The sequence below is a fragment of the Octodon degus genome, unplaced genomic scaffold (assembly GCF_000260255.1).
Source record: "Octodon degus isolate 3935 unplaced genomic scaffold, OctDeg1.0 scaffold00119, whole genome shotgun sequence".
Lineage (NCBI taxonomy): Eukaryota > Metazoa > Chordata > Mammalia > Rodentia > Octodontidae > Octodon > Octodon degus.
In genome coordinates, this window is record NW_004524695.1 from 2,906,852 (window position 1) to 2,931,384 (window position 24,533).

Consider the following 24,533-nt stretch of genomic DNA (forward strand, 5'->3'; position numbering starts at 1 on the left):
TTTTTGAGATAGGGTCTCCCTATGCAGTTCAGGCTGGCCTTGAGCTCACTTTGTAGCCCAGGCTGATCTCAAACTCACAATGTTCCTCCTGTCTCAGCCTCCTGAGTACTGGGATTACAGGTATGTGCCACCATGCTTGGCAACTGTGTCTTTTACTGTAATAAATTAAAAAAAACTTTAAAGGTTCACTGCACTTGTTTATCACATCTTATAATAATATCAGGTCTTTCATTTGTAAAATGGAACAGTGCCGACTCTCTAAGTTTGTTATGAGAAAACATTTAGCGTAGTTGCTACACTCAGCTCATACAGTGTTCAAAGCTGTGCCTGAGGCCCTTGGTCAAGCCGCTGGTGGGGTTGAAGAGTTAGGTCATGTAAATAGAATCACAAGTCAGCGCACAATCAGAAGCGTTAGGATTGAGCATTCTGTGGTCACATTTCCATGACATTCTTCATTCATGCACAACTTGCAAAAACTTTTACTCTATCCTTAGAATGATTGAGGATCTCTCGTCTCAACTCTTCGGTGGTGCTCGATTACTACGGAGGTGGGTGTGTCTTGCTGACTGTTCCAGAGCACATGGGCTTTCGCCTCTTTTCCGGGATGCTAGATTATCAGGGACCTGGCTGCCTGTATGAGGGGTACAGTGAAGGGATGAAGTAAGAAATGGACAAATTCAACAATGCATGAAGGGGAGCTGGGAAGTCAGTGCCTCAGGATGGACAGAGGCGAAGGCATTCAAGTAGCCAATATTTATTGGGTGCGCACAATGGCAAGAGGGGCATTGGAAGACTCAGAAGTTGATGACTCATTGGGCAGCAGATTACAGAGGAGGTGATCTTGTACTAAGGAGGATCTTGCCCTGAAGTGTTTTTAAATTTTATTTATTTATTTATTTATTTATTTGGTACAGGGTATTGCTACGCAGCTAGGACTCATAGTGATCCTTCTGTCTCAGCCTTTGCAGCACTGGGATTACAGGTATGCTGCACCATGCTTGGTGGCCAGCACAGTGTGCCTGGGGTTTGGGGGCCAGCACGACATGTGCTACCAGGGATCCAACCCAGGTCCTTGCACTTGCCAGCAAGGCACTTAGACTGCTGAGCTATCTCCCGGCTTTTTTTTTAAGTCTTGGTGGGAGATGGCCCACCTCTAAAGAGATAATAAGAAATCTCAAAATGGTGAGACCGATAATCCCAAATCTCCATTTATCTCTTAGGGAAGTGTGTAAAATTAACCATTGTGACAATCTGTGGTCCCCAACACTAGATTCTCGTGCACATTACAAGATCAAGGGCTGTCCTTGAACTGTTGACTCTGACCTTTGCTGACTCATATGTCTCTGTTTTGTGCCAGTCACAGTGGTTAACAGGGGAGTTTAGTCTTCATTGCGTGTTGGACAGTAGCTCAGTACTTTCCTGAAGGAGATAGGGAGGAGGAGCTCTGATTGGGCCCCAGGGACTCTCAACCTGGACTAGGAACCTGGGGCGTTCATACCTATTGCCTACAGAGGGCGCGCTGCCGATAGTTGATCTCTGCTTGGGCTGGGTGAAAGCATTTAGCTTGAGGCCTCAGTCTGCTGAGACCCAGCAAAGCAAAGACAATGGTGAATGTCCTGTTCCAAAATTAGTCTGATTGTCTTTCTAGGGGTCTTTTTCAAACAGTGCCCACGTTCCTTATCCATCTGGCATAGTCAGGAATGATACTAGGATCCAAAATACTTTTTAGGGTGCAACAAAGATTTAATTGCTTTTAAAATCAGAAGTGAAGTTAGGTGGCGTATTACCATGTTAATCTTTATAGCAACACAGACATAACATTTGGTGCAGGAGGGCTTCTCACCATGGCAAAAGGGCCCAAAGCCTAGAGAGTTCGTACTGTGGCCCGCTCCTCCCCGACTGTTTTGTGGCCACTCCGAGGGCCATGAAGGATGGGAACAGTTCCCTCCCAGCCCTGTCTTAATTCTAGGGGATCCTCCCCAACCTGACCGTGTGTGCTCACTGGGCCTGTAGAACAACACCATGGGGCAACAGGGAGCTTTTCCTTTTGTTCTCCTTAGCCTGCCCTTGTCCCGGGCACCCCCATGCCCGCTCCTTCCTTGATCCATCTTCTTCCCTACTTGCTATATTGGTGCATGTTTTTTTGGTACCAGGAATCAAACTCAGGACCTTGCACTTGCCAGGCAGCCACTTGTACCACTGAGCTGTACCACCAGCCTTACTTACTATGATAGCTCTATTGATGGAGAACCTCCAAATGATATAAGGGCAATGTAACTCCCAGCTAGATGTCAGATACACTGAGTCCATGGCCACCAAAATTGAAGAATGAATTCTACAGAACAATGGGGATTAAGAGTAGGAAATTTTGTTGAGGGACAGACAGCTCCTGAGTGAGACAGGAGGAGACCTAGAAGATGGGTTGCCAATGAGCACACTTCTCAAAGGAAGTTTATAGAGCAAAATCACGAGGTGAGTACAGCATGGGACAAAACTATGATCAACCAATAAGGTTCCAAGTACAGCCTCTTAGGTAATGTTGATCCAGTGGGGAAGCAGGTCACCTAGCGAGCGTGCATGGAAAGAACAAGGACCTTTTTTGAAAGAGATGAGTCAGGAGGTCCTGGTCACCCATTCAGGTGGCTGATGCCTATCTAGACTTTATTGGACCAGGAAATAGCCATTATAATTTGTTGTTTATCCCCCAGGGAGGTATGTAGGCCCAGTCATTCCATCTTTATCTTTTTCCATCTTCAGCTCGCTCTTTTTTTTTTTTTTTGCTACTGGAAATCAAACTCAGGACCTCATGCCTGTCAGGCAGGTGCTGTGCCACTCAGCTAAGTCCTCGGCCCTTCATCTTTATCTTGAGGCCAGGCCTTCAGTGGATGCGCCTCCAGCCACAGTGCTACTGTGTTTTCATCTTCTGCATGAGTCCTTTGGGGGCCCAACCCTGTGTGACTGCCTAAAATATATCTACCTAACTTAGCTCTCTGTGAGACTATGATGACAGAAATGTATTGGAATTGAGCAGAGGTGAGCTGGGGTTGCCTGCTTTATCTCAAAAAGATTTTGGACATGAAAATTGTACCTTACGTACCTGCACAAAGAGACCTACCTTCGCTTCAAAGCCTTATCCATTTTTCTTTATATCTATATTTAAATTGCTACAAAAGACATTGTGCTGAATATCTGTGGGTGAAACACATTTTCTTTGTAGAAAAAAGTTCAACAAATTGGCTAGAAGTGCAGTGCAGCACTGAAGCAGTTTATCTAGCATCCACGAGGCCAGGGTGCTATTTGCAGCAGCGGCAAAAACACAAAACGAGACAAAGCAAAACGTCAACAAGGAAGATAACTAATAGAAGTCAGTGGTGAATCTTTTAGATGGGGAAATTTTCTTTTGAATCATAGTGATCCACATATATTGAATACTTACTGCATGTCTGACGCTATTCTTTTTCTTTTTTTTTTTCTGAACCAGGGATTGAACTCAGGCCCTTGCGCTTGCCAGGGAAGTGCTTATTCTACTGAGCCATCTCCCCGGCCCCGTGGCACTATTCTTAACACTTTACACAATTGCTTAGCAGGTACTACTATTGTTTCTACTTTATAGATAAGGAAATGGAGGCATATATATATATATATATATATATATATATATATATATATCTCCAGGAATCAAACTCAGGGCCTTGTGATTGCCAGCCAGGCACTGTGCTGCTGAGCTATATCATCGGCCCTTTTTAGTTTTAGCTTTATGTCTTTTCTTTTCCTTTCTTTTTGAGGCAAGGTCTCACCACATAGTTCATGCTGGTCTCAAACTCACAGCACTCAGCCTGCCTCAGCCTCCCACGTGCTGCAATTATAGTCATGTGTCACCAGGCCCAGCTGAGATTTTTAATAACTTATACAGTGTCACTCAGGTAGAAAGAAGGTAACAGACTAGGGATTCAGGTGAAATCCATACCCTACTCAATACACATGCACATATGTGCACACGCACGTGCGCACGCACACACGCACACACACACACACACACACACACACTAACACAACTGCTTAGTTTTCAACTTGTTCTGCATTGCCAAAGATCCCTAAATAATAGAATCAAGTTCTCATCTATAACAAAGCCACCTGGATTAGAAAAGGGGCTGTGGAATAGAATGAAAACTATTTCTGTATACTTATTATTTGTGAGGTAGTTTCCTTAATACTGCAGGTTACATTTTAGCCTTCTCTTGGTCATAGCTTTTGTGTTTTCATAGCTATAAAAGTAATATAAATGTCATAAGAGTTCAGACAGTACTGTGACATAAAGCCCAGTTTTATGTCCATTATACTCTGAGGGAATTATTCTCTCCTATTTTATTACATTTGTAAATTAAGTCACTGTACACTTTAAAAACAAAACTACACAGAAAGAAATTGGGGGTTAATATTGCACAGAGAGTAACAGCTCTCTCCCTGGTGCTTTGGAAATGGGCTGGCTCTGTTTTATCTGCTGAGATCCCTCCCCAGGAGCCTTATTTTGCCACTATGTGGCTGTCACAGGCCTTTCACTGTTACCATGGGCTGGTTGGTCTTGGATACGGAGTCCACCAAAGCTCCCACTTGTGAGTGTCACTAGCTCACTCTCAGGCTTCCAGACACCCAGGGTGAGAGGGAGGCAGATGCCAAGTGACCAGAGGTGCAGAACTCAGTGCACATCGTGCAGACAGCGGGCAGGAGGGCATGGGAGGGTATGCCTGCTACGGGAGCCCCCTGGCTCTTTGACTCTGTCACATCCTATGGTGTCGGGTCAGGATGCTAGTGTGTAGTGCTCTGTTAAGCAAGATATAAGTTTATGGTCTCCGGCCTAAGTTCCCAATGTGCCCCATATTATTTTTTTGGGGAAGGGGGGCTTTGCCTATGACTAAGAGTGTGCATCTCTTGCTCTATATTAGCCCAAGAGCAAAGCCCATTTCTTCCCCTCTTTCAGGAAATCTTCTCTTGCTTTTAACGTACAATGTACATAATTTGAACTGTAAGATCAGCTTCATTTCTATGACAAGCTTGACCTAAATTTTTTCTCATAGTTTTAGTGCTGTCGCTTGGATACTTGTGACAGGTATATTCTGAGCCTAGCCTTTTCCACAGCGAGTCTCCCGGCCCAGTTCTGCCCCCTCCCCTCTACTTCCCCAGGGGAAAGAGAACCTGTGATTGGGCTGCAGGAGTCCGACCTGGCAACAGGCTGCACATCAGCCCTATTGGACGTGCCAGAGGTGGAAAACCAGGAGTGGCTACGCTTGTGTAACCTCGCAGGTGTTGGTATCTGTTACCAAATACTGAAAGAGAAGCTGGCTCCAGCTGATCACCATAAAAGCTTTCCCAACCTCCCTTGGCCTTCCAGAAGAAGCAGAGCGACCTGATCCACATGCTGAGGGAGCGCAGGAGTGGCTGCCTGAGTAAGCCAGGCGCTCTGCCAGAGTGACCGCCAAAAGCTACAGGTGAGTGTGTTGTTTTAGGAAGCCAAACGTACGTGGGGACAGCTTTGCTGGCATCTCCACACCAATCTCCTGTTTGAGGAGTAGCTTGGCCAGAGGATGCTGGGCTCCCTGCTAGCAACCTTCAGAGTCATTAGAGGGCTTCCTCCCTCCTCCCAAGCGGGCAGAGTTTGTTTGCTGTTCTCCTGAAGCTAAACAGTAGTTAAGCGGTGGACTTATTGGAAAGCAGTATTATTTTGAAATGAGGTTTGGTTTCCCATCAGTGACCTGCACAAGGGAAAGCCCTGGTCTGCGCCTGGCTCCTGGAGTCACAGCCCTGTCACAGCTCGGAAGGCTCCCAGTCACCGGAGAAGCCTCCAGGGGATGACAGCATGTCGGCGTGCTGGCTGTGGTCGGGCCTGCTGTTTCTGCTGGCTTTTCTCTGCCCTCCAAGTTCATCATGTGGCCTCTCGACACATGTAGAAATAGGTGAGTTCTGGGGTCTTCTGTTATTCTCGGAACAAGAAATCTGTCAGGAGACATTAAGAGACTGAAAAATCTGTCTCTTGTATTGCTACAGTTTTCCCTGCTGGGCTGAGCAGGCTGATAGTGGCGAGAAGCAGCCATGAATGGGGGCGGCAGGGATGGGGAAGGGCAGATGGGCTCGGGAGGGCCCAGCGAGCAGGACAGCTGCTGCACCCTTGGCTGGGGGGTGGCTGGTGTTATTCCAGGTGGGAGATGGTGAGGAGCTGGAGAGAGGGAGGCTGCAGCCAGGCAGGACTGGAAGACGGGGAGAGGAGGTGGGAGGAATACATGGGAGGGAGTTTATCTGTGTTGCTTTACACTTCCAAGGATAGGCATTTGTGTGTATGTAGAGGGCCACGTGTGGTCAAGCCACATGTGGTGGGGGGCCTATGAGTCAGGTGTTCTTAAGGGTGCTCAGCTTCAGGGGAGTCAAGGAAGCGAGGGAGTGCAAATGATTGTGGGCTTTACAAGCAGAGCAATGGCAGGATTTGGGTTGGGCGGTACACAACAGATGCCACCAACCTCAGGGGCGAAGGTAGAGTTACTCTGGTATGGGTAGGTGGTAGCACAGATACTGCAGTTTTAGAAAACTTATCCAGTTTTCTTGAGGTATAATTGACAAAAATGAATAAATTTATGGTGCACAACAACATGAGTCAGCCCTGTCCTTCTTTTCTGTCCCCTCCCCCATTCCTTCTTCCTATTCATCCATCCATCCATCCATCTGTCCATCCATTCATCTGTCCATCCATCCATCCATCCATCCATCCATCCATCCGTCCGTCCGTCCATCCATCCATCCATCCATCCATCCATCCATCCATCCAGGGGTTGAACCCATGATGTGCTGAGCTTCATCCTGACTCTTTTTATTTTGAGGTGGGGTCTTGCTAGATTGCCTAGGCTGGGCTCAAACCTATGATTTTCCTGTCTTGGCCTCCCTGGCAACTGGATTTATAAGTGCTGGCCACCATGTGAATGTAGCATCTTATGTAATGTGTGCACATGTACACACATGTGCATTGCAAAATACTTACTACAGTCAAGCTAATGAAAATATCCATCACCTCACATAGTTACCATTCTTAGCATATGTGGTAAGAACAATTGAGATCTCTCTTAGCAAAAGGGTTTGATTCTTGAAAGAATCCTGATTTGTGATTATTTTTTGCACATGCAAAATGCAAGATAATTTACAACATAATATTCAACAATTTTAGGTTCAGTTAAAATATAATTTTTAAATAAAAGCAATGGTATTTTGTAGTTACACTGACTTTAGGAGTTACAAGATTTCATAACAGGATTGCAAATAAAATATGAAAATTTGTCAGTACAAATTATATGGCAGGCCAGAGCCTGTGGTCAAAGAATTTTAAAATAGGAGTGGATATGAGAGGTCGCTGGGCCCATTTCTTTTCTTTTATAGATGAGGGAACATCCAGAAGAGTTTCACAACTAAGCTCTGAGCATGCTGGCCTAGAGTCACACCCCCCTTAATAGTCCAGTGGTTTTTTTTCCCCCATTAAACAGTTGTTGCTGAAAGGGAGTCAGGAAGCCATGAGAAAGAAATTCAGATCTATGTTCTATACCAGCACCATTATAAATATGTGTGACTGAGTGATTAGCTTTACCCCTCAAACTTCTTTAAAGGTAAAACTTCTGAAGGATTTCTGCACCATCTTCCTGCTCTAAGTCTTATATAGTGGAATGGCTGAAAACATGGAAGTACACCAAAGAGCAACAAATGCCCAACTTTTTATTATGTATTGTAGCTATTTAGGTATTTCAGAGTATACCATATTCCTAGTCCTTTATTACTGAGACTGACTCTTGGTAAGTCTCTAAGTTGCCCAGGCTGGGCTTGATTTTATGACCCTCCTACTTCAGCCTCAAGAGTACTGGGATTATGAGATATGCCATCATGCCCAACCTCAACTTTTTAGATTTTTTTTTTACTGTACCAGGGATCAACCTCATGACCTTGCATTTCCCAGACAGTAGCTGTGCTGCTGAGCTATATCCCCAGCCCAGCTGTATCCCCAGCCCCTCAACTTTTTAATCATTATGAGTTTAAAACTTTATGAAACAGGTACTTTTCTTTAAGTAGCTACTAAACCAATATCCTAATGAATATTTAAGGATGCCTATGTCTACATATACATGAGAACATAAAGGGAAATCCCAAAATAGAACATACAGATTCTGAGAAAATTCATATAAAAATAAAACTTCAGCATTTGTTCACTAATAACTTAGATGATGTATAAATTCTAGGTTCCTCCCACCGCTGGTACTGAGTACTGAATGCAGGGACACTACCACCAAGCTCTATCCCTAGCTTTTAAAATTTTTTTTTTGAGTTAGGGGCTTGTTAAGTTGCCCAGGTTGGCCTTGAACTTGCTGTTCTCCTACCTCAGTTTCCCAAGTAACAGAGATGATAACAGGTATGCACCACCAAACTTGGGGTACTTTTTCTTATGTGGGATATGTGTGAATGGTTGATATTTATGTGAATTGATTAATTTGAATAGGTTTCATTCCATGGTTTGGGTCTGTAAATCAATTTAATCCCAAATATAGATTCCCTGTGTAGGGTGTACCTTGTCTGATATGGTATTAATTCCTATAATATAGGACCGGCTATGTATATTGTATGGATTTTAGAAATAGATTTGGTTCACAATAGAGTAAGGTGTCTTCTCAGAATGTCTCTGCACAGGAATGCTGGTCCTGCATCTTCTGAGAAGGTTCAGGCTCTGAGCCTGCGTGAGTGGAGAAGGTGGCCTCTGAGATGGTCTTGTCACCCCAGGTGAAAACAGACTTGGAGACCAATGTTTAGACAGTGACTTAGGCTTCAGGTTGCATTTCCTATTCTCTACTCAATTTGGAAGCAAGCATGAGGGCAGGTTGTTTCCTGAGCTCTTCCTGGGTGTTAACCTCTGTGCTTGCCACTTAGTAATTATTCTCTGTGCTCTCAACAACTGTGGAAAGTCGGGACTGTTTACTTAATTTTATATAGGAAGCTGAGGCCTAGAGAGGGTAAGCAACTTACTTAAGGTTGTAGTCCTAGTTAGGTCATTGGGGAAATTTCATTTGTAGTCTAGTAATATGCATGTTGTATAAACCCAACTATGCCTAGGAAAATTACAGGTAAGTTCACACTTAGTTTTCATGTCCTGCTTCTTTGTTGACAACTGCAAAGTTATGTCTCTGCTTTTTATAATGATATCTAGTGGTTAGAGTTGGACTTGACTGACTTGTGGATTTGTTTCTTCCAGGACACAGAGCTCTGGAGTTCCTTCAGTTCCCACGTGGGCGTGTGAACTACCAAGAGGTCAGCTCTTCGCCTTCCTTACTTCCCTTCTGCGTTAGCTTTTCTTAGTAGGTCCTAGAAGGGTCAAGCTAATTTCAGGAATAATTTTTGTGTCCTTATAAAACTAATATTATGGTTCAAAGATAGTTAAGGTATGACAGAAGAATATGGTGCATGTTTATATTAAAAATATATTATAGTAAGAGACACATTCCCAATAATCCCCCTCACAGTGTCCTCCTGAATACACTTCTCCCATTGTTCTTGCTGCTTTTTGAAGCAGCTCTGGAAGTCTGCTGTGGGTGTCTGGAGTCGTGTTATCATGGGTGACTTGGTGTCCTAAATTGATTGGAAAGGTTTTTACCTTTCATGGTCGTTTTGTCTCTAGAGAAGAGCAACTGGCGCTGGGCTAGCGAGTAGTCAATGTGTTCATCTGATCTAGTGACTATGGTGGACAAAGACATGTGGCAGTGCTCCTGCAAGCCTGCCTTCTTCCGGGATGGTGCTTTTCTGCAGCATTCATTGAGTCATGGGTCCCACCTTGTAAAGTCATGAGAGGAACTTCCGGGATTGCTTCAGAAAGTAGCAAGAATGGTGCAATGAGTGTGTTCAAAGCTAGAGGGAGTATTTCAAGGGAGATAGTGGCAATGTGTCTCTTACTCTAATAAACTAAAAAATGTAAATAGTCACTGTATATTTTGATAAATGTAATCAAAATATATTGTGTCCCAATGCTACTTGAATATTTTGTGTATATAAATATTTTAAAATTTATTATTTCAGGGGCCGGCCAAATAGCTCAGCAGATTAAAGTGCCTGCAAGCAGGCATAGAGGCCGGGTGTTCGATCACTGGGCCTGCTGTGCTGGCCTGCCCCTGGGGAATGTGGAGACGACAATTGAGACATGGTGTTGTGCACCTGTAATCCCAGCTCTTGGGAGGGAAAACAGGAGGATCACTAGGAGTCCTCAATCTAGTAGTGAGACCCTGAACATCCTGTAGACCCTTCCCTAAAACACAAAATAAATAAATAAATAAATAAATAAATAAATAAAATTTATTCTTTCAAAGTTCAAATATTTTAACGCTGTAAATCATAAATTTAAAAAACATTTGTGTAGTGAAAAATCTTTTTTTTGTTTTTGTACGAAGAGGTCACACTTGAAAAAAATAACTTACTTTCTACTTCTTGCCTCTGTGTGTTGTACACAGATTTGGGTGCCAGGAAGAGCAGGAAGTGGATTGGTTGGCTGGCTGGGTGACTGAGCTGCAGATGAATCCCAGGCCTCGCGCGTGCTGGGGGAGGGCTGTCCCGTGGAGCCGCCCGCCGGGCCAGAAGTGGGGTCTCTCAGGAAGGAAGGGCTCCTTCCCATCCCCTCTCTGCGGTACTCCACAAATCAGTGGCCCCTCTGCGTTATTTCTAGTTGTATCGATAGATAATAATAAATGACAAAGATGATTTTTAAATATTCATTTTACTTACTTTTTTATGATTGCAGCATATAATGATTGTATTCATTATGGGAGTTGGTACATGTACCTAGCACATCTTTTTTTTTTTTTTTATTTTTATTTATGTGTGTGTGTGTGTGTGTGTGTGTGTGGCCAGCTCAGCCCACCAGGGGGCGGGGCTGGCTGGCATGTGGTGCTGGGGGATTGAATCGCGGTCCCTGTGCTTTGCTAAGTTTGTTGTAAGTAGGTGCTTTAGACCACTGAGCCATCTCACCAGCCCCACCTAGCACATCTTAATTCTGGGTTTTGTCCCCTACCTCTCCTACCCTCCCCGCCCCTTCCAAGTCTTGGTCCCTTTCCATTTGTGAAAGCGCTATTTCCATTTTTTTCTTCAGTTCCTTTTTCACATCCCAATTCCTTCCACTTCTTCCTCTTCCATCTTTTGATACCTCTCTCAGTTGAAAAAGATCTCCCTACTTCTTATTATCTGTCTTTTATTTTACTCTTTTTTTTTTTTTTTTTTTTTTTTTTTTTTTTTTTTTTTTTTTTTTTTTTGCGGAACCAGGGATTTAACTCAGGCCCTTGCGCTTGCCAGGGAAGTGCTTATTCCATGAGCCATCTCCCCGGCCCCCTTTATTTTACTCTATATTTACATTTTTTTCATTTTCATATAAGAGAAATGATGAGCTATTGTGCATCTTACTTATTTCCCTTAATATTATGGTCTCAAGGTGCATCCATTTACCTACAAATGCCTTTCTGTGGCAGGATAGTACTCCATTGCATATACATACTCTAATTTCTTTATCCATTCATGTATGTTGGTGGGAATACAGATTACTCCTAAGACTTAGCTATTATAAACTGTGCTGCTATAAACGAGCATGCATATATCACTGTAGTATTATTTTATTAACTCTTTTGGAAAGATAACTAGTGGAGGAATAGCTGAATCAAATGGAATTTCTGGTTTTAGTTTTATGAGGAATTTCTGTACTCATTTGCATAGTGGCTTTGCTAGTTTACATTCTCGCCAACAACATCGAAGGGTTCCTTTTTCCTTGTAGCCTCACCAGCACTCATTATTTGATGTGTGTGTGTGTGTGTGTGTGTGTGTGTGTGTGTGTGTAACCGGGGATTGAACTCAGGGCCTTGTGTTTGCCAGGGAAATGCTTATTCTACTGAGCCATCTCCCCTGCCCCTAAAAGCTTATTTTTTCAAAAAAGAAATTGATTTCTTGATAGCCATTCTTTCTGTAAAAAATGGAATCTCAGTATATATTGTATTGTATTTTTTGATGCAGGGACTCTGTGTGGTTCGGGCTGGCCTTGAACTCCTGTTGTAGTCCAGGTTGGTCTTGAACTCAGGGTAACCCTGCTTCCTCAGCCTCTAGCAGGGATTAGAACTGCCCACCACCATACACAGCTCTCAGTGTGGTTTTAATTTGCATTTCTCTAGTGGGAAGTGATGTTTAGCATTTTCTCATGTATTTATTTGCTTTTGCTACTTCTTCTGAGAAGTGTCTCTTCATTTTGGCTGCCCATAGTTTGATAGGGTCTTTTAGGGATTTTTTTTGGGGGGGGACTAAGATTCTTGAGAGCTCTGTATACTCTAGATGTTAGTCCCCTGCCTGAGGAGTAGCTGCCAAGTTTTTCCCCATTCTGTACATTGTCTGTGCTCTCCGCTGCTTCCCTTGCTGTGCAGAAGCTATTTAATTTGATATGATCCTATGCTGATGCTGGTATTTTTCATGTTTTGGGGGTTCTGTTCAGCAAATCCTTGCCTATACCTGTGTCGTGTGTGTGTGTGTGTGTGTGTGTGTGTGTGTGTGTGTGTATTTAGGGCAGGGTCTACAGGGTCTCAGTGTGTAGACTGGACTCGGAGTGACCCTCCTGTTTGTAACCTCCCCTGTGCTGGGATTATAGGGGCATACCACCACGCCCAGCCTCAATCGGCTCAGCGCACCCTGGGGGCGTGGCCAGCATGGCAGACTGGGGATTGAACCCTGGGCTCTGCCCTGCATCTGCCTAAGCAGGCACTTTAATGTGTCTTTAGTTACTTTTAATGAGGGTTAACTTTCCTTCATGAGATCAGAACTGGATCAAACTGTTGCCAGTCTTGAAACTTCAACTGGAAAAGCAGGGTAAGATCACTGAGATGTATTCCCAACATCATTAGTTTCAAATTCTTTACTTCCCATTTTAACTGGCCCTAGAGGAAAAAGTAGCATTTATAGATTCTATCTCAGATCCACATTTTCATTGACTGAGAAGTGGTAGTAAGAGGAGAAGCAAGAATTTTAATTCTTCATGTGTACAGTTGACCCTGAATGTGTGAAGAGTGATTTTCTTATAGAAGTCTTCAAGCTGGGTCACTAACTTAATCTAGGATGTGATACACAGGCACCGCTGGCCCCTCTCAGCATGGGTCCTAGTCCTAGCAGCAACACTGTCTGTGGACATCACCAAGGGACCTGCGTGCTCCCACTCACCTTGTAACACGAGGACACAGGGACTACTTTACATTCAATGTTGTTCTTAATACTTTCAATCCTGGGGGATCTATTTTTTGTCTCCATGTTTTATTTTCTACCCATTGATAGTAGTAACCCCTTCATTCATTTATGCAGTTTGGTAACTTAATGCAGGAAAACAGCCTGTGGATGTTTGCCAGCTGGAGAGCCAGATCCCCCAGGCAGGCAGAGTCTGGGCAAGATTCGTACTCTTGGGGCCTGGTTTTTGTTGGTTTGGGAATTCTCTTTTGTGAGTACATTCAGAGGATACTGTGCTTCGAAGACTGGTTTATACTAACAAATGAATACAAGAATAGTGCATGAAGTTGAGATAGTGAGTTTATTGAGTTATAAGAGCTGGAGAACCAAGCTGACCTTGCATTCGTGGCCAGCTTGCCCTGGTATTTACTCCCTTTTTATGGGCATAATTGGATACAGTGCGAGAATAATTCCCTTAGTCCCTCTTCCCCTTTCCTGAGTGGTTCACAACTTACCCTCCTTGCCTTTTCATCTTGGGTCTCTGCTTACTTTTATTTATTTATTTTTTAAAATTTATTGTAGAGGGGCTGGGGAGATGGCTCAGTAGGATAAGTGCTTGACTGGCAAACACAAGGATCTGAGTTCAATCCCTGGTTCCACCAAAAAAAGAAAAAAAATTATTGTAGAACAGGGTGTACAGGGTCTCGTTATGTAGACTGGACTTGTAATGATCCTCCTGTTTCAGCCTACCAAGTGCTGGGATTACAGGGCGCCACCACACCTAGTCTCATTTACCATCTTAGTGTGTCCCAGAGGCAGGGCCAGCACAGCATGCCAGGGATCGAATCCCGGTCCCTGTGCTCTGCCTAAGCAGGCACTTTAGTCCACTGAGCTATCTGGCTGGCCCTCTCTCAGTTTATGTACATTGGAGTTAGTTGTGAACATGGTTATTATTATTATTATTATTGTTAATATTTTTAAATGTATTTGGTTGTTGCAAGGTCTCACTATGCAGCTTGGACTCGTGGTGATCCTCCTCCTTTCAGCCTCCCCAGCTGTGGGATTGCAGACATGCGCCACTACGCCCAGACTCTGGCTGGCTCAGCCTGCCCTGGCGGCAGGGCAGGCATGATGTGTGGTGCTGGGGATCGAGCCATGGTCCCTGCTTTGCCTAAGCTTGTCTAAGCAGGTGCTTTAGTCTGCTGAGCTATTTGGCTAGTCCCCTTATTTATCTTTTAACACTTCATTGCTCATTTCCTAAAACAAAGATGCTCTTCTAACAACTATAATATAATGACCACAATCAGGAAAGTCAACATTGAAATACCACTCATTCAATTCTGACTTTTACATTTTTCCGGTTGTCTCAATGTCCTTTCCCATTCAGCATGAATCCAAGATCAAGCCTAAATCCAAGTGTTGGATTTCTTTGTCACTTCCTTTTAGCTTCCTCCACCCCAGACCAGCTCATCATGCTTTCTGGCCCTTTATTTGTCTGCAGAATGTTTGCATCCTTGTGCGAGCTGGTACATACCCACAACACATCTCAGTTGCTTTTTAAAATTCTTTCTCCCTCTCTGTCCCTCCATCTCTTGCTCTCCTTCCCATTGAAGAAAGATCTATCTCCCTGCTTCCCTATCTTGTATTTTAGTCTTTATTTGAAAGACTAAAAGGCCTTTAGTCTGTGAGGCCTCTCTGTGGGATCCCCCTAGAACAGTGATGCAATCTTAAAGCTTGTGTGTCAGATTTATTTCACTTAACATTATGGTCTCAAGGCGTAGCCATTTTCCTAAAAATTATTCAAGTTTATTATTCCATATGGCAGAATAATGTAATACCACATTTTCTTTATCCACTCATCTATTGATGGACTTATAGGAGCTCCCAAGATTCAGCTACTGTGAACTGTGCTGCTGTGAACAGCGGAGTGCATGGACCACTGTACTACGGCATCTTTATGACCTTAAGGACTCTGAAGGTCCAGCTGAGTCGCTTGGACCAGTGCACCTTGAGGTGGTTGTGTCTGGTGGTGCCTCAGGGTGAGGCCTCTCTGCGGGATCCCCCTAGAACAGTGATGCGGGGCTGCAGCCTTCTCCCCGCATGCTGGCAGGAAGGGGCAAGGCTGCTTCCAGGGATGTTAATTTTTATTTCAGTTATTGTGTTTTTTACTTCTAAAATTTATGTTTGACTTTGTTTTGTATCTTTTTCTTTGCTGAAATTTCCTGTTTTTTTTTTTTTTTTATTGTTGTTCATAGGTCCATGGAGTTGAACACTGAAATGTTTTTGGCTGTCTTAAAATTTGTCAGAAGCCTGGGTGACCTTTGAGTGGCATAAATGCCTGCCTGGCAAGTGCAAGGTCCTGAGTTTGATCTCTGGTACCCAAAAAAAAAAAAATTCATTAAAATTTGTCAGATGACTATGACATCTTGGTCAGCTCAGTTGGCATCTATTAATTTATTTTTTAATTTTTGAGACCTCTCTGATTCTCAGAGCCTTCACATCGAGCTATTTTCCTACACATTTCATTCATTCATTCATTCATTCATTCACTCATTCACTCATTCATGCATTCATTCAGAGACAGGGTCTTGCTATGTGGCTGAGTTTCCCAGGCTGACCTTGAATTTGCAGTCTTCCTGTTTGAGGCTTGAAGAGCATTAGTATTACAGAAGCGAACTACCTCTCCCAGATGAATCAGGGCTTATTGTTAAAAGTTTTTTAAATAACTAAGAGAGGGAAAAGAGAAGAGCTAGGAAACATGATAGTGGTAAGCCATACAGTTATATGTAGAAGATGGGCAAGGCAATGATCCTGAGAATCTTCAGAAGATTTTTAAATCTAGCAGTTAATTAGAATGATTCTCACCCTGACTATATATGTTGACACCTATGAACTAAGCAACTACACTGAAGATGGAAATTTGTAATAGTAGGTTCATGCTTGGAGTGCCTGTCATTCTGGTCTTCTGAATACGTGCTGCTTGTCATGACATGCCAGTTGCTGCCACGCTGTCTCTCAGGTAGATGATTGTTCAGAAAGAAGGGGGTGGTGAATGAAAGCAGGAGACAGGAAAAGGAATGTTGTGGGACTGTCCTGCTTCAAGGTTGTATATGGTCAGATTTTTGGACTTATGTGTAAACATAAGAATTATACAATTCTTTATGCCTATTGTTAAAATATATTTTAATTTTTTAAATGTTTTTTCAAAAAATATTTTTTCATCATATTCTGTAGGGACTTAAAGTTCAACATATTAATACTTGATGAAAAATACCTGTTCCAAGTTATGCCTAAAATGTTTGATATTCAGACAAATAGTGAGGTTAAACTTAACAGCCTAGGTTGTATGGTAATAACAATAAGCTTTTCTTCTGGATGATTAACAACCTAGGTTTGTAGACCAAAATTAGAGAAAAAGGAGGGCCACAAGGAAAGCCAACATTTTGGTCCTAGCCTTCCAAGGTCAATTAAGACTCAGGACATACGAGAACTTGTACTGTAATGTCATGTAACTCAGTAGTGTCCCAAATTTTCTGATCAAGGAGATTATGGGGCCAAAGAGGAAAGTGATCGATGATGTAGAGTGTGCCTAAGGAGAATCACATGGAGAGAAAAACATTCTCTCAGGCTTTCACAGAGAGCACACTGGCCAAGCAATGGCCGTGACTCATTCACATGGCTGACACTGACAAAGGTTCTACAATCTGAGGTACAGGATCTCAGGATAAATCCTGAGGGAATTTCACTGACTTTATCAGATCCAAAAGCCACAACTCTTGTTGCATAGGTCTTCCTTTATCTTGGTCTTAACCATCCAGCAGAAAAGTATAAAAACGAAGTATAGGAAGTAAAGCCATGGTGTGATGTTGAGCTGTAGGGGACTCAGGTCAACAATTTATGATATTGCCAGTGAAGCAGAAGACCCAATACTATTATGGACTACTGGACTCTTTTAGAATATTTTACTGAGTTAACACACCTATAGTATTCAAATGATGGAACTAAACACAAAAGGGGATACAGAAGAATGTCCATTTTGTATCTGTGTATTTAAAATGGTTAGGATAGATACATAGTTACATTCTCTTAATGAATAGAGGGATTTGTTCTAATATTGTTTGTAAATAGGATATCATGTCTGCATCTTGTACAGCAAATAACCACTAGAGAGTATACAATGTGTTAATTATTGAAACTGTCCTACCGATTTGGTTTGAAACTGTCTCACTGCTATTTGTTTCTCAATAAAATTATGGAAAATAAATGAATAAAGGACCAAAAAAAAAAAAAGAAAGAAAGAAAGAAAGAAAAAGAAAAAATCTGAAATGGAAAAAAAAAATAAAAGTTTTCAGTCTTGCTAGCCTGTACATCCCTGGCCTATGGCTAGAAAGAACAGACTTTTATTGGTGTGTGCTTGTGTGTGCCCGTGCGTGTGTGCACCCATGTGTATGTACATGTGTGTGTGTCCTAGTGTATGTGTGTGTGCTCCTGTGCACACCTGCATGTGTATGTAGTTTTTCCAGTATCCAGTTTGGGATCTATGAACCAAAAAGAGAACCTGGAGAAGTTATCATACTTAGCTTTGCCTTTTAGGGTCATCTTACATTTACCTTATGATTTCCAGGGTTTTCAGTCATATTTAGCAGGAAGAATAAGAAGAAGTGTCTCTAAAAAGTATATCAGTGTTCTAGAGGCAGAAGTCTTAGGGACATTCTATTAATTTTTTATCCCTGGGTCAATGTTGTGTCTGCTACATTTTATTTATTTATTTTTTTTTTATGTATTCAGTTCAGGGTCTACAGAGTCTCACTACACAGATCGGACTGGTAGTGATCCTCCTGTTTTCTGCCTCCCAAGCACTGGGATTACAGGTGTGCACCACCATGTCCAGTCTCAGTCACTGTCCAGCATGCCCTGGCAGGGGGGATGGCTCAGTATGCTGGAGATCAAACCCCAGTCCCTGTGCTTGCCTAAGCAAGTGCTTTTAGTCTGTTGAGCTATCTGTCCGGCTTGCTTGCTATATTTTAATATTTGCAAATTAATAATTATTTTCAGCTCTGAAGTTAATTAGTGAATACTCTGCAAAGATAGTAGCAAAACTCTTAAATTTTTGTTATGAAATGCATTAGTCTTTTCTTTTATGATTTCTACCTGTGTTATGCTTAGAAAAATCATTGCCACTCTATTACTTTAAATCTTGACTTGTTAAAATCTATTGACTCCATTTTTGTTACTTAACTCTCTAGTTTACCTTGTATTTATTTTGGTACAAGGCACGATAGAGATGCAGTGGCCTGTCGGTGATAATGTTAATTTCAACTCAATGTCATGTACAGGAAGCACAGATTCCTTGGCGTAAAGAAGGTGTACTTGTTGCTCTAGTTGTGACAACCCTGGTTGTTGATTCCCCATCCTTTTTTATCCTCTCACACAATAAGCTATTCGTGCGCCTGGCTTGGGCTTGTCTCTGTGACCATTCCCCTGCTTTGTGTCTCTCTTCCTTCTGGGGAACGAAGTTCTGGGGACAGAACCCAGGACCTAGTGTGTGCCAGGCAAGCACTCAGCCCCTGGGCTGCACCCCAGTCTCATCTGTGCTTTTGGTCCCTGTATTGGGTGTTTTTTTTTTTTTTTCTGTAGCATAAAATATATATTTTCATCTGTGAATGATACCTCCTCCCGCAAAGGTCCTCTCTTGTGTTCTCTAGTAGTTTCCTGCTCTTCTACACATTTGTTTTTTAAAAGTCAGTTCAGCATTCTTTTGCCATGTTACATAATGTATGTACTTCACTGGATGATATAGATTTAACTGGTCTTAAGAAAATCCTTTGAACACTGCTGTGTAAAGTAAATATTCAATAAAGTTAATTATTATTTTTAAGTGACAAAAGTCCAACTCAGGCTATCTTTTGAAAGAAGAAACTTTCCCAACTTTATTGATTTGTATGACTGATGCCCCAGGTAGAGCAAGACCTAGTGGTGTGGTGGTGTTCTGCCTCCTTCCATAGGGAGGACTTGGCCTCAGAGGCTGTCGGGAGACGGCAACTTCCAGCATACTGGTGGGGTGGTCTCCTGTCACTTGTCCCTCTCTGAGCCCAACAAGTGAGGCTCAGTGTGCTGGTGGCTTCTCCTTGTGCTTGGCCTCACCCTCCTGATTGGTATGGTATTCAATGTCCTCAGCAGGGTGTGATTCTGTTTCTCTGGGGAAAAGGGAAAACATGAATAGATGATTCTGCCTTTTCCTTTTCTGGTGTGCTCAAGGAACTTCCTCGTTGCCTCCATGGATGGCCCAGGTTATTGTAAGTCCTTATTAGAAAATAAAATCATGGTGTGGCCAAATCTCAGTTTTGTGGTTTTGTCCAGTGGAGTGGATTTTCCACTCTTGGAAGGTCCTTGGGCTAGCGTAGGCAGAGAGGGTGCCATGCGGAGAATTTGGGAACTCACTGTGCAGACAGAGCCTGTGTGGGAGCCAGAGGGCAAGGCCAGGCTGAGCACCCAGAAAAGACCAGAACTATACCCAGAATGGCCACCCAGGATTTGCAGCTGGGCTGCCGTCACACAGAGAGAGGAGAAATGGCCTGATTTCCTTTCCTGCTGCAGCCAGAGTGGGGCATGGCTTATCCCACAGTGGTAGCCCTCCCTCCCTCTCCTGAGTATGGGTGTGGACAACTCGCCCCAGTGTCCTCCTGCCACCTGTGGGTTACTTTGTGCCTATTCTACAGGCAGCTCTGCCAAGAGGCATACCCTTTTACCTTTCCTGTGGCTGCTGCCTCCTGGAAGAAGTGGCAGAGATTGGGGAAGGATCTCATCCCTAACTTCTCCACACAGCAGCAGGCTGTAGTGAACACAGCCAGTGCCCTGAAGATTCCCTCCCTTTTAGCCCCACCATTTGCACAGACATGTGACAGCTGTCAATTAAACAGTATTTTCCAGTATTCCTTTGAACTGCTGCCATGACAGCTGCAACAATCCTGGATGCCCTGACTCCCATGCCTGCTCTGGAAGGTGTTTGGCCTGATTGCAGCAGGCATGAATTTGAATTGAGCAGTAGAATTGAATTTGGACCAATCAAAGCTCGACTCAGCCAATCCTAGGCATGAGTGTTGGACTGATCATAGGTTTGCTGCTGCTATAAAAGCACCAATTTCTGTCATATTCCTTGTGTTAGCCTAGAGGGGCTCTCGCCGTGGTACTGCCCTTCTATGCCCAGCAAGGCTCTGGTCAAAAGAAGTCTTGTGTTGATGGTCCTGAAAGTACTGATGGTCCTAAAACTGCTGGGCAGTGAGGGCTTGGCAGGATATATATGTGTGTGTTTTCTGGCTTCTTATCCATCCTGGGTAGTATGGCCAGACCTGAATGCCTGGAAAAAGAGCTTCAAACACAAGGCATTGCTAGCCCTGAAAAGCTGCAGAGACTGGCTGCGGGATCAGTAGTGTCTACTGTTCATTAACAGGTAGTTATCTTTGACTGCCAAGAGGGTGCTATCTGAGAGCCCAAGAGCTGTAACACTAAGGGCTGAGAGCAGAGCCATAGTCAACTTCCACTCTGCCTTTCCTTCTGAGTTGAGCGAGAGAACTCTCAGCTGCTTGGCAGTGGCAGCCCCTTCCCCAGTGGTCACATGCAGATTCAGTAGGCTCATACAGGGCTTGGAGACCAAGAAGCCACCACCTTGACAATTGACTGTGAGATGTCGCCACAGCCACCGTGCTGTTGCAAACTGGATGCCCTGTATTCCCCTTATGAACTCATGGGGCACTCAGTGCACCTGTTACCTGCATTGCACCAACACCGCATGTTTCTGTGTTGGCATGAGCAAGTGGGCCCCCAGGAGGAGGTCGTGTCCACCAGACTCAGGGTGGGCAGCCTGGGCATGCGCTGCCAAGCATGCTGTGGGGAGTCAGTGTGGAGCCAGTGAGTGAGCCCCCTAGGGAAGAACATTGTGGAATACTGCCTATTTCACATCATTTTAAATGGGAAAGGCTATCTTTGTAGCCATGAAGAAGCACAAAGACACAATGAGAGATGGCAGCTACAGACTGCTATGAATGTGTACCTATACCTGCCTGCCCACCCACCCGTCCGTCGGTCCATCCATCCATCCATCCATCCATCCATCCATCCATCCATCCATCCATCCATCTATCTATCTATCTATCTATCTATCTATCTATCTATCTATCTATCTATCTTTTCTTCATTTCACTATAGATCCTTGAAAATCTTATCAGGAGCCAGCTCTGCTTCAGTGAAACAGGGTCAAGAAAATCCTGCTGTACCAGATAATTGGAAAAGAATAAAGGAGATGAAATTTAAATAGGCTCTCTTTGTTGCTTTCTAGCGAGCCAACATTTGGTAGGCTAGGAAACCTGAAGCTGTATATTATAATGTGTTGTCTTGGCTTATACAAGTTTTTATCACTTATTTGTTATGCCTGCCTGTTCCCCTTCTTTCCATCCAGCCCTTCTATTGACAGCCCAGGATCTCCTAGCTAGAAATGAATGGGTTTTGTGTTTCCAAGGATGTTGCCTCTGGTCCCCTAATCTGTATTTTCTGGCTCTGCAGCTGTTAAAAGAACACCAAGATGCATATCAGGCGGGGTCCGTGTTTCCTGATGCTTTTTATCCCAGTTTCTGCAAATCAGGTAAGATTTGCACATAAGGCTTGTGGATCAAATGATGTCATTTTTACTTGGTTAACAGGAATGCCGTGACTTTAAAAGTATTTAATGGCATAATATGTTTTCCACATTAGGTGGCCATTGACTTGCCTTGTTAAGCTCAGAAATTCAGAGAATTTTATTTTTTCTAAGGCAAAAATATAAAAAGCAAAATGTTAAATAAATATCTTTTGTGATACTAGTAATATTGATCTGGTTCATTATAGCTCATAGTTCTTTCAGAATGTTTTTTTCTTTAATTGTATAGTGGCTTCAGTATTTTATTCTGGAAAGCCAGATTGATTTCTTTTTCCTTTTTTTTGGGGGGGATGGGTCTAGAAGGTGTTCAGGGTCTCACTACTAGATCAGACTTGTAGTGAACCACCTGCTTTTAGCCTCCCAAGAGCTGGGATTACAGGTGCACGCGACCATGCCCTGTCTCAATTGCCATCTCAGCATGCTCCCTGGGGAAGGCAGGGCTGGCACGGCAGGCCCGGGGATCGAACCCCTGGCCCCTGCATCTGCTTGCAGGAGCTTTCATCTGCTGAGCTATTTGGCTGGCCCAACCAGATTGATTTCTATAATCAGAAAAATTAAAGTGTAAATCAGTGAATAAGGTACTTCTAGCTAAAAGCTTCTGCAGCCTCTGGCTGGATCCTGCACCCCTATCTCTTATGTCCATGATACTGATCCACTTGAGTCCCCACATTGTTTGTGGATTTATGCTTTGTAACATTTTTTCTATTTTGTCTAATAATCTCACCTCAAATGTCTGCTCATTTTTAAAAATTAAAAAAATATTTGTATTTATTTGATACAGGGTCTCACTATGCAGCTCAAACTCGTACTGTTCCTCCTGTCTCAGCCTCGCCAGCACTGGGATTACTAGGGTGCATCACTATGCCCGGTTTCTGTGGCTGACTTGGCGTGGAGCCAGCATGGAATGTAGCATCGGGGATTGAACCTGGGTCTTTGTGCTTGACAGGCAGGCACTTAGACTGCCGAGCTAGCTCCCCGGCCCTTTGCTCATTTTTAAAATAATGAAAAAAAAAGTTTCGGTGTGTGTGTGTGTGTGTGTGTGTGTGTGTGTGTGTGTGCTTCTACCAGGAGTGAATCTTTCCCTCTGTTGTATACATGTCACAGTTCAGTGGTTATTTGCAAAGATTTCTGTTTTTTTTTTTTATTTTTTATTTTTTATTCATGCCTGAGATCTTTGGATGGCTAAGAATATTCCATACTCCTTGATCTCAGTGTTCTGCCCACTACACAGTGTTTATTATAATGACTTGGTGAATGACTTGACTTGTGACTCAGCAAGTGTGACAGTAAAATGCTCCTGCATTTATGCTCCTTCACCGAGGCTCAGGTTAGACCACAGCATTAGAATTCTGCCAACCAAGACATTTTTATTTTTTGAGGAGACGTAGTCTTAGTATCCATACTTGCTTTACTGCTTTGTGGCAGGGAGAAAACATTTTGCAAAAACCAAAAAGTCTGAGTTTGTGTTCCTTCTTATTTTATTTTATTTTTCCTGTACTGGGGATTGAACTCAGGACCCTGTACTTGCTAGGCAGGTGCTTATTCTACTGAGCTATCTCCCTGGCCCAAGTTTGTGTTCTTTCTGCACTGCCTGTTAGCATGTGACCTTGAAGAAGTTACACGGGAAGTCTCTTTCCCTTCCTGTGATATGTCCTGATAATGCAGGCCCTGCCTGCTTGCCAGCTTGTTGGCCTTCATGCAGAGTACTGTCCATAAGCTGGGCTGTGTGGGTTAGGGCCCCAGAAGTCATATTCAAGCTGAGTGTCTAGAGCGGCATCTTAAGAGAATCATAAATACGGCCCGCGTTGAGGGAAGCCCAAGGGACAGGGCAGGGTGGGGAGCAATTACTAGACCTGCAGACAGATGAGATGAAGGAGGCCACGGGCAGGAGCGGCCAGCCCACCGTGACTCCCCAGCCTAACCCCTACGCCCCTTTGCGCTGACCTCCTGCTAGTTCTCTTGGCCAAACCCAACCTAGCCAGAGCCGAGGAACCATGAAGCCACTTGCAGCAAGTGACCTCAGAGTCACGCTGTAGTGGAAGAGAGTGGAGAGGCTGTGGCGAGATGAACAAAAGCCTGCGTGGTCTTGTGGAAGCCATCTCTGCCGACTTAGGGTTATCTTTCTTTATCTCATTTAAAAAATATAGACAGAGATGTTTTGGGGGTCATTAAAGTATGTAGGGCCTAGCGCAATTAGGATACCATTGTTTGTTCATTAAATTTGAGAAGCGTTTTAGTATATGCCATTTTGATTTTAATTTTAAATTTTATTATTTTATTTTTTCCCATAATTTTATTGATGTATACTATTTTTAGAGCTAGACAAAATACATAATACTAAAGATTCTGAGAAAAGTAGAAAAAAATGCAAACTAGCATTTTTCGTGTTTTCATAAAGCAGTACATATGTTCTTATATAAAGATTAGGAATGATGTATGACTGATAAGTCAAAAAAGTCAGTTAAAAAGAATTATAAAATATATAATAACAATGAGGATTTTAATACAGATTTCTTTTAAGTCCTTAGGAATTTTTTCATTCTTGACTTCGCATGCATCTAATTCAAGTTTTTCCTTTTCCTTTTTTTTTTTTTTT

General features: G+C 43.2%; 1 protein-coding gene across 1 annotated transcript in view; it reads left to right on the top strand.

Annotated features, from left to right (window-relative positions):
• Nucleotides 1-5,369: 5,369 nt before the first annotated feature.
• Gpld1 (glycosylphosphatidylinositol specific phospholipase D1) overlaps nucleotides 5,370-24,533 on the top strand; it is a 57,370-nt gene continuing 38,206 nt past the window's right edge. Inside the window, exons 1-4 of the mRNA XM_012516674.2 lie at nucleotides 5,370-5,486; nucleotides 5,747-5,951; nucleotides 9,269-9,324; nucleotides 21,805-21,883. Coding sequence (XP_012372128.1) covers nucleotides 5,855-5,951; nucleotides 9,269-9,324; nucleotides 21,805-21,883 — 232 coding nt within the window. The 5' untranslated portion in view covers nucleotides 5,370-5,486; nucleotides 5,747-5,854. The remainder of the gene's footprint in view (nucleotides 5,487-5,746; nucleotides 5,952-9,268; nucleotides 9,325-21,804; nucleotides 21,884-24,533) is intronic.